The sequence below is a fragment of the Schistocerca nitens genome, chromosome 12 (assembly GCF_023898315.1).
Source record: "Schistocerca nitens isolate TAMUIC-IGC-003100 chromosome 12, iqSchNite1.1, whole genome shotgun sequence".
Lineage (NCBI taxonomy): Eukaryota > Metazoa > Arthropoda > Insecta > Orthoptera > Acrididae > Schistocerca > Schistocerca nitens.
The window spans coordinates 122,005,922-122,019,520 of NC_064625.1; the positions used below are offsets into that span (position 1 = coordinate 122,005,922).

Below are 13,599 nucleotides of genomic sequence, written 5' to 3' on the forward strand. Positions count from 1 at the left end.
GAACAAGAAGCTTTACATAATTATGCATTCTATAATTTTAGCAAGATCCCCCTTGTTCAACTCATGACCTCTCCACTGTTCTTCTCTATCTCCTTTCCCCTCTCCCCTCACTATTTCCCTTCCCCCCCCCCTCCTCAACTACAAACAACACCACTTTAAAACATAGACTGCATCTGCAAAACACTACACTCTGATATGTGCTTCTCAGTAAAGAAGATGGGTTGTTGATGCAGCTACGCAGATAAATTTTACATTCAAGTACACTACTGGCCATTAAAATTTCTACACCAAGAAGAAATGCTGGTGATAAACGGGTATTCATTGGACAAATAGATTATACTAGAACTGACATGTGATTACATTTTCACGCAATTTGGGTGCATAGATCCTGAGAAATCAGTACCCATAACTACCTCCGGCCGTAATAACGGCCTTGATACGACTAGGCATTGAGTCAAACAGTTCTTGGATGGCGTGTACAGGTACAGCTGCCCATGCACCTTCAACACGATACCACAGTTCATCGAGAGTAGTGGCTGGCGTATTGTGACGAGCCAGTTGCTCGGCCACCATTGACCAGACGTTTTCAATCGGTGAGAGATCTGGCGAATGTGCTGGCCAGGGCAGCAGTCGAACATTTTCTGTATCCAGAAAGGTCCGTACAGGACCTGCAAGAAGCGGTCGTGCATTATCCTGCAGAAATCTGGGGTTTCGCAGGGATCGAATGAAGGGTAGAGCCACAGGTCGTGACACATCTGAAATGTAACGTCCACTGATCAATGCGAACAAGAGGTGACCGAGACGTGTAACCAATGGTTACTGGGAGGAGCACACCACAGAACTGCTGAAGCGTCTTAACAAATCTGTTTGCAATGCGAATTTTGTCAGACATAAGGGATATAAAAATGAAAAATCTGGCATACTATGCTTACTTTCATTCCATAATGTCATATGGGATTATTTTTTGGGGTAATTCACCAAGCCAAGCTAAAGTTTTCCGGGCACAAAAACGTGCAGTAAGAGTTATATGTGGTGGGAACTCAAGAACATCCTGCAGAAGCCTGTTTAGGGAACTAGAGATACTAACTACTGCTTCCCAATCTAATTATTCCTTAATGACATTTGTCATTAAAAATATATCACTTTTTCAAACCAACAGCTCAATTCATGGAATCAATACTAGGAATAAGAATAATCTTCACAAGGATTTAAAGTCACTTAGTCTAGTACAAAAAGGTGTGTATTATTCAGGAACACACATTTTCAATAACTTGCCAGCAGCCATAAAAAGCTTAACAACCAATGAAATTCAGTTTAAGAGAAGCCTAAAGGATTTATTGGTGACCAACTCCTTCTACTCCATTGATGAATTTCTTAGTAAAACCAACTGATTTGTATATAAGTACAACATAACTTCTGCACAATTTCAGTGCAGTAATGTGTTCATTGTAAATAAGTATTACAATAGTTGTATTACATGTTTATTACCTTATAAATAAATAAAAACTTTTTTATTTTAAATTCAGTGCATTAGTATTTGTAAAATGACTCTTAGTGTTCATTAAAAAATGACTATCATTCCACTTGGGACCTGTGGAATGGTACATTAGCTTATTTGTTTTAGTTGTAAATATTTGTCGTGTATTATTGTTTTTCTGACATGTTCCACATCCTGGAGGACCTCCTCACTACGGATCAATTGGAATGAAAGTAAATCTAATCTAATCTAATCAGAGACGTGTAACCAATGGCACCCCATACCATCACGCCAGGTGATACGCCAGTATGGCGATGACGAATACACGCTTCCAATGTGCGTTCACCGCGATGTCGCCAAACACGGATGCGACCATCATGAGGCTGCAAACAGAACCTGAATTCATCCGAAAAAATGACGTTTTGGCACTCGTTCACCCAGGCGCACCTGTCTGTGATACAGCGTCAAAGGTAACTGCAGCCATGGTCTCCGAGCTGATAGTCCGTGCTGCTGCAAACGTCGTCGAACTGTTCGTGCAGATGGTTGTAGTCTTGCAAACGTCCCCATCTGTTGACTCAGGGATCGAGACGTGGCTGCACGATCCGTTACAGCCATGCGGATATGATGCCTGTCCTCTCGACTGCTAGTGATTCGAGGCCGTTGCGATCCAGCACGGCGTTCCGTATTACCCTCCTGAACCCAACGATTCCATATTCTCCTAACAGTCATTGGATCTCGACCAACGCGAGCAGCAATGTCGCGATACGATAAACCGCAATCGCGATGGGTTACAATCCGACCTTTATCACGTGATGGTACGCATTTCTCCTCCTTACACGAGGCATCACAACAACGTTTCACCAGGCAACGCCGGTCAACTACTGTTTGTGTATGAGAAATCGGTTGGAAACTTTCCTCATGTCAGCACGTTGTATGTGTCGCCACCGACGCCATCCTTGTGTGAATGCTCTGAAAAGCTAATCATTTGTATATCACAGCATATTCTTCCTGTCTGTTAAATTTCGCGCCTGTAGCACGTCATCTTCGTGGTGTAGCAATTTTAATGGCCAGTAGTGTACAATTATTCTTTTCTATTGATCAAAACATGTAATTTGAATAAAAATGCGGAACTGAGATGTAACAATAAGCTAAAATTATCTTAAATATTCTGTATTAACTCACAAGCATCCACTTTATGTGCTGATGCCTACAAAAACATATTTTTCTTAATATTTTTGGACTCGCGTTCTGTTTTAATATATGTAACAACTCCTCCTTTTCTGTCATTAGTTTTGCAAGAGTAAGAGGCTAGAGTGTAATCTTTTATGTGTATTTTATCTAACCCTGTGGTCATGTTGTGCTCATTTAGGCAGAGGGTGTCTATCTTTGCAAAGCTCTAATTTTTCCAGACAGACACAAAGCTCTTCTACATTATTACTCAGGCCTCTAATATTTTGGTGAATTCAGCTATTCTTACTTTTCTGTGCATTCTTAAGTATATTGCGGCACTCTTCTGTTGTTTTGACTCCTTTCAAAATGGGGTTGCATCAATGCCAATTCTAAAGTAAAAAAAAAAGAGGTACCCCTCCAATGCCAGTAACCACACGGAATTTGCTTTGTGTGATGGTGGTCTCCCACAAAATTCTGCAGGTCAGTCAGTTACACAGACAGTTGCCCATGTTACAACAGGTCGGTTAGTCTGGTGTCTCCACAAGTAGCCCTCCACTGTGGTTGCACCAGCGATATTGTTTTCTGTATTGCTGAGGCATGCAAGCCACCCCATTTCTGCAAGATCCATGGTTCATTAGGGATGCCTGTGACAATAGAGAAGTACATGTCCCAGTATAATACAATTTTTCAGTACTCTCAAAAAAAAAATCACTTAAAAAAATTATATGAAGTTCATGTATTTAAACGCACTCTGTACAACATGATATAGTTGTATTCCACTGATGCATTATTTTTTTTTTGTCTTTTCCTTCTTGGTATTCCTTCAGCAATGTTCTTTTCAGGATTGCCACAGACTTATATTCACAATTATTTATTCCTGTAAAATCAATGTTTTGTGAAGTTTCAATGCAGCGATACTCCCTTTAGAGTACATTCCTTCCAGGATTTAATGTGGAGTATTGAAAATCATAACTGAGACCAGAAATTCCATCCCACACATCAATATAACCAGTGTATTTGGATAAAAATTTTCTTTTATAGCATCATTCCCATATAACTTTCTTTCTTTCTTTCTTTCTAAGGCCTTTGCCCCACTCCAACCCGAGGTCGGCTTTGTTATGACGGATTTGTCAGTGTTACTTTCAGAGCGTGGCTGGATGCCCTTCCTACCACCACCCCGAACCCCCTGGGTCGGAAGTAGTGTACCCCAGCTTTCTGCGTCTAGTGTAAGTCATGAAATAGTGCGAACGTTTTCAAATGTCTGTGAGTCGTGTAACTGAGGTGGAACTTGGGGACCAGCCCAGTATTCACCTAGCAGGATGTGGAAAACTGCCTAAAAACCACATCCAGGCTGGCCGGCATACCGGCCCTCGTCGTTAATCCGCTGTGTGGATTCTATCTGAGGCCGGCGCCCCTACCCGTGTTCAGGAAGCAGTTCATTATGGTTCAATTCTTTTATCTTGGCGGCTCGCGCATGCCCGCCCAGACGCGGGAGATTGCTGCGTTGCCAGTTGCACACGACGCACACGCCAAGAGAAGCAGCGCCATAGTATAGCATAGTTCGCAAGCTTACGTTTAGGGGGGAGCGCACAGTTCATGAAGTAAAGCCACCACGGCCGCATTAACCCTTTCGCTGCTACAAAGACGTGCTCCCTGCATTCCGCGCTGTGGGCGATTTTGTCACTGCACTGCTCGCCTGTGCAGAGACATTGTGTTCCGACTGCTTTGACACTCTTTATCATTCGATTCCACAAAAACTATTTGGCTCAAAAATTAGATTTTTACCTATCTTCTTGACTGATACCTTCCCCCGATAAATGACTTAATTTTGTTTCGATGTTCAACGCAGTTATTATGCAGCATTAAATATAGTAAACCATTGCACGAAATTTTGAAGAGTTTGCAGAGGTAAAGTCCATAGAGTATACTTTCCGGATGGTCGATTTTAGTTGCCACAATGTTGAGAATGAAATGTGGACAAGATACCTATATATTCCATTTAATTTAAGAACCACATAAGTGTCGTATGTAATATTGATAAATATTCCACCTTTTGCGACTATAACAAAAGTTTTACTTACACTGGGCACGTTTGGCTTTATTTTAAAGCACTTAATCAATCAAAAGGAAGTAGACAAAATACATTAAACAAAACTGTGGGCTTACAAAAACATTAGGACTTGAATATACCGTCTGTCAGTGAAGTGCTCAGAGCTATGTCAAATATAATTTTGTTTGTGGCACACACAAATAGCATTTATTTGCTAAAACACTGATGAGCCAACACAAACGTTGAATATTGTGCTACCGCAGCACAAAACTATGAAAGGTGACTTGGCAATGGAGGACACAAAATACAGTCCTCTTATGATGCTTCAAAAGAGAGAAACGCGTCTGGTCTAAATAAGTCGCTTATTACATTTGCAGAAGAGGGATATATTTCAATACCATTGGTAAAACTGCGACTGTGGAACAAAAACAAGAAATAAAACATGAATATCATTGTGTATGTGCCATACCTTTCACCGATGGAACTGCTTTAAAATAAAGCCAAACGCGCCCTGTGTAAATAAAACTTTTATTACAGTTGCGAAAGACGGAATATTTCTCAATATTACATACGACACCTATGTGGTACTTAAATTAAATGAGATATTGTTATACAGTAAATATTATATGAAATTTAGGCATTTTGTCCACATTTCATTCTCAACATTGTGGCAACTAAAATCGACCATACGGAAAGTATACGCTATGGACTTTTACCTCTGCAAACTCTTCAAAATTTCGTGCAATGGTTTACTACATTTAACGCTGCACATCAAAACAAAATTAAGTCATTTATGGGGGGAAGGTATCAGTCAAGAAGACGTGTAAAAATCAAATTTTTTGGCCAAATAGTTTTTGTGAAATCGAATGACAAGTGTGTCAAAGCAGTGGGAACACCATGTGTCTGCACAGGCGAGAAGTGCAGTGATGACAAAATCGCGCACAGCCCGGAATGCGGGGAGCACGTGTCTGCAGCAGCGAAAAAGTTAATGAAGAGGCAAAGCACTAGAAATTTCATTCAAACGAATAGAATTCGTGAAGTAAGGCACTCCAATATTGTTCTTAAATAAAGAAATATGAAGCACCGCACAAGGTTTGAACTCATAACCTTTCACTCGGCAGCCCATCACCTTAACCGTTCCGCTACATCAGCTCATCGAACAGTGTAACTACATAAGCACTGTTAACACCTCACGCAACTACTTATAAACACTGTTGGTATGATTATGAATTACTCATTCTTCGTCGAAGTACAATAGGAAATAAACAATTACCGCTGTTCTTTATTGCGAAAAAGCAGTTCGTGAGATTGAAACAAACACCTTTCCTTGCTATCGCCTGAATTAGGAGTCTTATTGCTTGTTTGGTTTAATTAATTAATAGAATATGAAGCAATTGGTATAAAGAATGCTTTTTCCAAACTTTCTATAAAAGAAAGTCTGCTATCAAGACATTGCTTTTGTTCTATTACTTTCTTTATGACTGAACGTTTCTAAAACTGAAGACACTCGTCCGTGCTCTGCACTGCAGTCGAGATCTGGCAACGTCGTTCTCTGTTCATTGGCTGACTGTGTTTTGTGACGTCAGATGCGCAGAACGAACCTAAACTCGGCCGCCAAGATATATGACGCGCACTTTAGTGCTCTTGGCTACCCTGGCGGGTATCATTCCCATATAACTATACTGAACCAAATTTTTGTTTTTGAACTAAATATAATTAACTGTGTGAACCTAGAGATAGATGTGGAGAATTAGTTTGATCTGTGCCTATTCGAATGTCAGAATTAAGAAAAGGAACAACTTTTCCTGACAGCTAGAATTTCTTTTTCCCCAAAAAATGCAATAAAGGGTCATGAGGTTTTTTAAACATTATATACGGTTAACGTCCCATAGGTCATCTTATGACCATTGAAAATATGCACATTTAGTAAAGGAACTCACCGCAGGAAGTAGACACGGGCGTCGTCAGGTGGGGGGAGGCTGCAGGGAGCCACGGGTGGTGCAGCTGTGACGTCACTGCGGCTGCGGTTGTTCTGCGGCTGGAGGCCAGGTTTGGTGCTGCTGCCACTGGCTCCAGCGACTGGTGTGCTGCACAGAGAGAGACACTGCGTAGGGAAGCTTACTCACATGGAGGCAAGAGAGCAGCTCACTGCACACAGTAATGCTGAGGGTTGTCCACACACGAATCACAGAAGAGACACTGCCAATGGCAATAGTGGGTCCACTAAAATGAATTACTTACTATTTTATTTAATCAGTTTACACACTGCATCTCCTTGGTTACCTATACCAGTAGCTCAGGAGTGCAAGCAACGTTTTGACAAAATAAAGCACAAAGGAATGCTTCATACAAGTCTGTATTTATGCTGGAGCAATGTGGGGGCTAATGGATAGTGCAGTTTTAATACCTAATCGGACAGAAATTAGTGTGGAAAAAAACTTAAAATGCAAGTAATGTTGCTCTGTGATGACCAGGTGGTGTCTGAAGCTCGTGTGTCAAGGATCATGCCATTGGAAGCACAGATAGTAAACAGTAGTGTTTAATAATTTACAGTTACTGTTTCATTTGGACTGACACATTATGAACTATGTGACTAGTGTGTATTATATCAGAGCAACACAAATATGTAGTATTCCTGTTTTGACAAGAGAGATATGCTAAATAAACCACTTAACTAAACTTTGTGTGTAATGTGTTGACAAGTGCAAAGAACTGTGGAAGGGATTTGGATGATAATATAATATAGTCATGGAATTTATGAATGGAGCTAATGATAAAGAAGTAAATTGCATTGCTTTTGCAGGTGATATGGCCCTGTTTACTGAAACAATGGAAGAAGCATGGGAGAAAATCCTCGAACTAAAGAAACAAGCAGCTGAAATAGGTCTTCAACTAAGATATCGACAAACATCAAGCAAGCATGTAAATATCTCAAAGTTCAAGAACAAAAGATTGAAATAGTAAAAGAATTCAAATATCGTGGAGAATGGATTACTTGGAATGCTGAGGAAAGCAAAGCAATGGAATCCAGAAAAAATAAACTTGAATTGGCCTTCCTGCTAACAAAAAATACATACAACACAAAAATCCTTTTCATGGAGGTCCAAAATTACACATTACAAGGCAGTGATAAAGCCAGAAAGACTGTAATCAGCAGAAGCACTAAACATGAATTTCAAAGGCCAAATAGAGAAACTTGAGCTAAAGGAAAGAAAAATTTTAAGAAAAATCATAAAACCAAAATTTCAAGACAATAAGATTATATTCATCAATAATGAAACTCTCAACAAGAAAATTGAAAAACTTTCAGATACAATGCGAAAAAGGAGGATAAATTTTTATGGTCATCTTCTCAGAATGAGTTCCAACAGATTAACCAAACAAATCTTTGGCTTTTTCCGTAACTGCAAAAAGAAACCCAACTGGTTTAAAGAAACTAAGAAAGACCTAGTAGAATTAAAGGTTTCAGAAAATTCACTTATCGATCGAACAGCTAAATTCATTACTAAAGATGAAAACACAAGGTTCCAAGACAAATCTATACAAAATTCCAAACCCTTCATCTTGGAAGAAAAGAGGAAAAGAAGATCAGAAACAATGAAGAAATACTGGGCCCTAAGAAAAGAACAACGCAGAAAGAAATGATTGATCCAGCGTACCCCAAAGAGGGTGAAACGAAGGAAGAAGAAGAAAGAAGATGTAGTCATGGGAAAGGTAAACAAATGGTTTAGGGGCTGTGTATGTCATGCCACACGTGGAAGTGTTATTTAATGGTAGTAACCGTTCGAGATGTGCATGTGTTAAAAGATACCTATCTTATCAAAAGTGTGGCATTTTTCTGTTTTGATAGCTATATTTGTGTGTGTGTATGTTGTGTGTGTGTTTTAATGGTTGTGATTACTCATTGTTTAATATGGCGAGATGGATTGTTCATTAACCACGATCACTGCAAGAATCCTCTCATAGGCATGGAGGTGATGGAGTGGGAAGCTGTATGGGACACTAATTTTATGAAAAGTAGATGGACAACTACCATGCAGTGGGGTGTGAATCCCGTGGCAATGAAGGGGCTGCTGGTTACGAATCATGACATGGATGCAATGTAAGCTATCAAGAACTTTTCTGAACTACACTTCAGAATATGGTTCAAACGGCTCTGAGCACTATCCGACTTAACTTCTGAGGTCATCAGTCGCGTAGAACTTAGAACTACTTAAACCTAACTAGCCTAAGGACATCAGACACATCCATGCCCGAGGCAGGATTCGAACCTGTGACTGGAGTGGTCGCTCGGTTCCAGACTGCAGCGCCTAGAACCGCACGGCCACTCCGGCCAGCCACACTTCAGAACAATCAGACAGAATTACATTTAAAGGTAATGTGCTAGTAACGTATCTTGAAAGGGCAAATATGGTGACATTTGTTTTGTTTTGAACATTAAATTTCATATACAGGGTGCTAGGCATATAAGTACAGATAGACGCCTTCTGTACATGCTTTGATTGAGAATCTCACCCTTTCTCCTGGAGTGTACCATACTTCTTAAAACTTATTCCTCATTACTTTGTACTGCTCAGATGGAAGAAACAAATTTTGTAGCAGGAATTATAGCCCTATTGCACACACGTACCGAGAAAGTGAAAGAGAAGTGCGCAACACACCAAACCGTAGCCTGCTTTCCTATAGTTAAGATTTCCACAGTTCTTGATTTACAGAATGGCAATATAAGGAACAGGAAATTTTGGATACCTTGATACCCTTGTTTACTGTGCTGCTCCATACTACGCAGGAAATTAGCGCTGGTAGTGAGAGACACACAAGCTTTTCATCTGACAAGGGAACCTCCCCATCGCACCCCCCTCAGATTTAGTTATAAGTTGGCACAGTGGATAGGCCTTGAAAAACTGAACACAGATCAATTGAGAAAACAGGAAGAAGTTGCGTGGAACTGTGAAAAAATAAGCAAAATATACAAACTGAGTGGTCCATGGGCCACATAGGCAACATCATGGACAATGTGAGCTCAGGAGCGCCGTGGTCTCGTGGTAGCGTGAGCAGCTGCAAAATGAAAGGTCCTTGGTTCAAGTCTTCCCTCCAGTGAGAATTTTACTTTCTTTATTTTTACATCGTTATTATCTGTCCGTTCGTTCATTGACGTCTCTGTTCACTGTGATAAGTTTAGTGGCTGTGTCTTGCGACCGCATCGCAAAACCGTGCGATTAGTAGACGAAAGGACGTGCCTCTCCAATGGGAACCGAAAACATTTGATCGCAAGGTCATAGGTCAACCGATTCCTCCACAGGAAAACACATCTGATATATTCTATACGACACTGGTAACGGCATGTGCGTCACATGACAGGAATATGTTGTCGACGCACCTAACTTGTACACTTGGCGAATGGGTAAAAAGATTCTTCTACCTTGCCCGATTTAGGTTTTCTTGTGGATGTGATAATCACTCCCAAAAAAGTGATGAAAACACAATAGTTTGTCACATAAACTGAAAATAAAAAAATTAAACTTTTCACTCGATGGAGGATTTGAACCAAGGACCTCTCGTTCCGCAGCTGCTCACGTTACCACGAGACCACGGCGCTCCTGTGTTCTTAGAGTCCTTGATGTCGCATATCTTCCCATGAACTACTCAGTTTGTATATTTTGCTTCTTTTTTCACAGTTCCACACAACTTCTTCCTGTTTTCTCAATTGATCTGTGTTCAGTTTTTCAAGGCCTATCCACTGTGCCAACTTATAACTAAATCTGAGGGGGGTGCGATGGGGAGGTTCCCTTGTTAGTATGCCATTTATGGAGAATGTCACCATTTATTGTCAATGGCAGCAGCACAGACAGCAAACACTATTTTGCACAGACAGTCAACTGTAGATCAAACAGAACAAGGCCTCTACAGTCGTATGCCCTGGCTGCAGCCTGTAGACGTCACTGTGTCTGGTCTGCGTCCGTACTCACCAACAATTCGTCACCTTCACCAGTAGAATAGCTCCTTCTGTGTTCAGAGTCAGTTTACATTTTTTCAGTGGCCCGATGCCGCAACTAAATACAGGCATGTGTACGAATGGAATGTAACAAACAGTGAATGTAAGTAATGTCAAAACAATTTGTGAAGCTACCAAGAACTTGCCTCTTCCATGATTTTTACTAGCTAACTTATCTGATTAAAAACACAAATGTAGGGGTTGGATGAACGTGTTAAGAGGACAGAGAGAAAGCAACAGACAGAAAAAGGTCATTATTCACAGTTTTGAGAATGGCTGTGATGTGGGGTCTGAGTGAGGTACAGTCAAGTTGGGGGCTACCGCAGGGATCAGTGTTGGGGCCACTCCTGTTCCTTATTTATATAAATGATATGCCCTATTGTATTTGGGGAAACTCTAAAATATTTCTGTTTGCTGATGACACTAGCTAGATAGTAAAGGATGTTGTGTGCACCACTGGCTCGGTTTCAAATAGTGCAGTTCATGACACGAGTTCACAGCTTGTAGAAAATAAACTACCTCTAAATCACAGAGAGACTCAGTTTATACAGTTCCTAGCACACAATCCAACAAAACCTGATGTTTTAATTTCACTGAATGGGCATATTGAAACTGAACAGTCCAACTTTGTAAGTGTTCAGATAAGATAGTAAAGTATCATGGAAAGCCCATGTCCAGGATCTTATTCAGAGACTTAATGCTGCAATTTTTACTGTTCGAACGGAATCTGAAGTGAGTGATCGTTTGACACGAAAATTAGTCTATTTTGCTTATTTTCATTCGCTTATATTGTATGGTATTATATTTTGGGGTAATTCTTCCCATTCTAAAAAGACATTTCTGGATCAAAAACGGGCGGTTCTGGCAATAAGTGGTCTAAATTCACGAACCTCTTGTTGACGAGTCTGAGTATTTTGATATCGGCCTCTCAATATATATATATATATATATATATATATATATATATATATATATATATATGAGAGAGAGAGGCCAATGTTAAAATAGTCTCGTGAACAGGGATCGACAAGAGGTTCATGAACTTATATATATATCCTTACTGTCATTTCTTGTTAACAGTATTAGCTTATTTCCAAGAATAAGCAGCTTTCATTCGGTGAATACTCGGCAGAAATGAAACCAGCATTTTGATCGGACTTCCTTAACTCTTGTGCAAAAAGGCGAGTAGCATACTGCTGCCTCCATTTTCAATAAGCTACCGCTCGAATTCAAAAATCTTAGCAGTAATCCAGGCGCTGTCAAATCGAAACTGAAGAGTTTACTCATGGCCCACTCCTTCTATTCTGTCGAGGAGTTCCTTGAAAAATTAGGCTGATTCTTGTTGTATTGTTGATTGCGTTTACTTAAACTTACGGCTTGACTTTTGTCGGGTTCACAAACATTTTATTGTTATCTGTTATTACGTTTATGATGTAATTTAATGTACTGACATGTTCCATGACCTTTGAGATTTGCTGCTCAATTTGGTTCTACATGTAAATAAATACATGTAAATAAATTCATAAACGTTTTATGTTTATCTGTTATTGTGTTTATGTTGTAATTCAATGTACAGACATGTTCCATAACCTTGGAGATTTGCTCCTGAATTTGGTCCTACATGTAAATATGGTTCAAATGGCTCTGAGCACTATGCGACTTAACTTCTGAGGTCATCAGTCGCCTAGAACTTAGAACTAATTAAACCTAACTAACCTAAGCACATCACACACATCCATGCCCAAGGCAGGATTCGAACCTGCGACCGTAGCAGTCGCGCGGTTCCGGACTGAGCGCCTAGAACTGCACGGCCACTCAGGCCGGCTACATGTAAATAAATAAATTAATTAAATTCTCTCATCAGATGGCTGCGAGAGAGCTCACGCATGTAAGAATACTCAATGACAAATACTACAGCAGGCATCAAAACACACACACACACACACACACACACACACACACACACACACACACAAACACAAACACAAACACACACACACACACACACACACACACACACACACACACACACAAAAACAAACACACACACACACAAAAACAAACACACACACACATACACACAAACAAACACACACAGTCACATTCTCACACACACACACACACACACACACACACACACAGTCACACACACACCCACACCCACACACAGTCACACACACACACACACACACACACACACACACACACAGTCACACCCACACACAGTCACACCCATACACACAAACAAACACATACACACAGTCACATACACACAGTCACATACACACACACAGTCACACACACACACACACACACACACACACACAGTCACACACACACACACACACACACACACACACACAGTCACACACACACACAGTCACACACACACACAGTCACAGACACACACACACACACACACAGTCACACACACACACACAGTCACACACACACACACACACACACACACACACACACACACACTCACACACACACACACACACACACAGTCACACACACACACACACAAAGGACTGGGAAACACACACAACTGGCTTGTCTCGTGCTTACCTGGTTTCTACTGTGGGCTTCGACAGGAGGCTAGTCAGTTCGTCCATAACATTGGGATGGGAGCGCCACGCTTCAGACCAGCCCCGTGTCGCCATCACCTGGGCGGAGTGGGCCTTTATGAAGTCAACGGTGGCCTGCCTCAGGTTGACGTAGGAGTTGCTGATCGCGAGAACCGCAGTGGCGGCTGCGGTCTCGACGGACAGCTCGGCGGCCACTTGCTGCTCGCACTGTGCCCTCAGGCCCGGCAGGCCGAACTTATCAGCGGCGGCCAGGAGCTGCTGGGCCGTGCCGGGCACCCGGGGGGCCCGCAGCGTGTACACGTAGGCCAGCAGCTGG

At 41.2% G+C, this 13,599-nt stretch overlaps 1 protein-coding gene across 1 annotated transcript in view; it reads right to left on the minus strand.

Moving 5' to 3' along the window:
* The window catches only part of LOC126214948 (poly [ADP-ribose] polymerase tankyrase-1-like), a 40,113-nt gene extending 26,755 nt beyond the window's left edge, over positions 1-13,358 (minus strand). Inside the window, exons 1-2 of the mRNA XM_049941585.1 lie at positions 13,264-13,358; positions 6,638-6,784 (exon numbers count right to left, since the gene is read on the minus strand). Of these exons, the coding sequence (XP_049797542.1) occupies positions 6,638-6,784; positions 13,264-13,358 (242 nt within the window). The remainder of the gene's footprint in view (positions 1-6,637; positions 6,785-13,263) is intronic.
* Between the last annotated feature and the right edge of the window lie 241 nt (positions 13,359-13,599).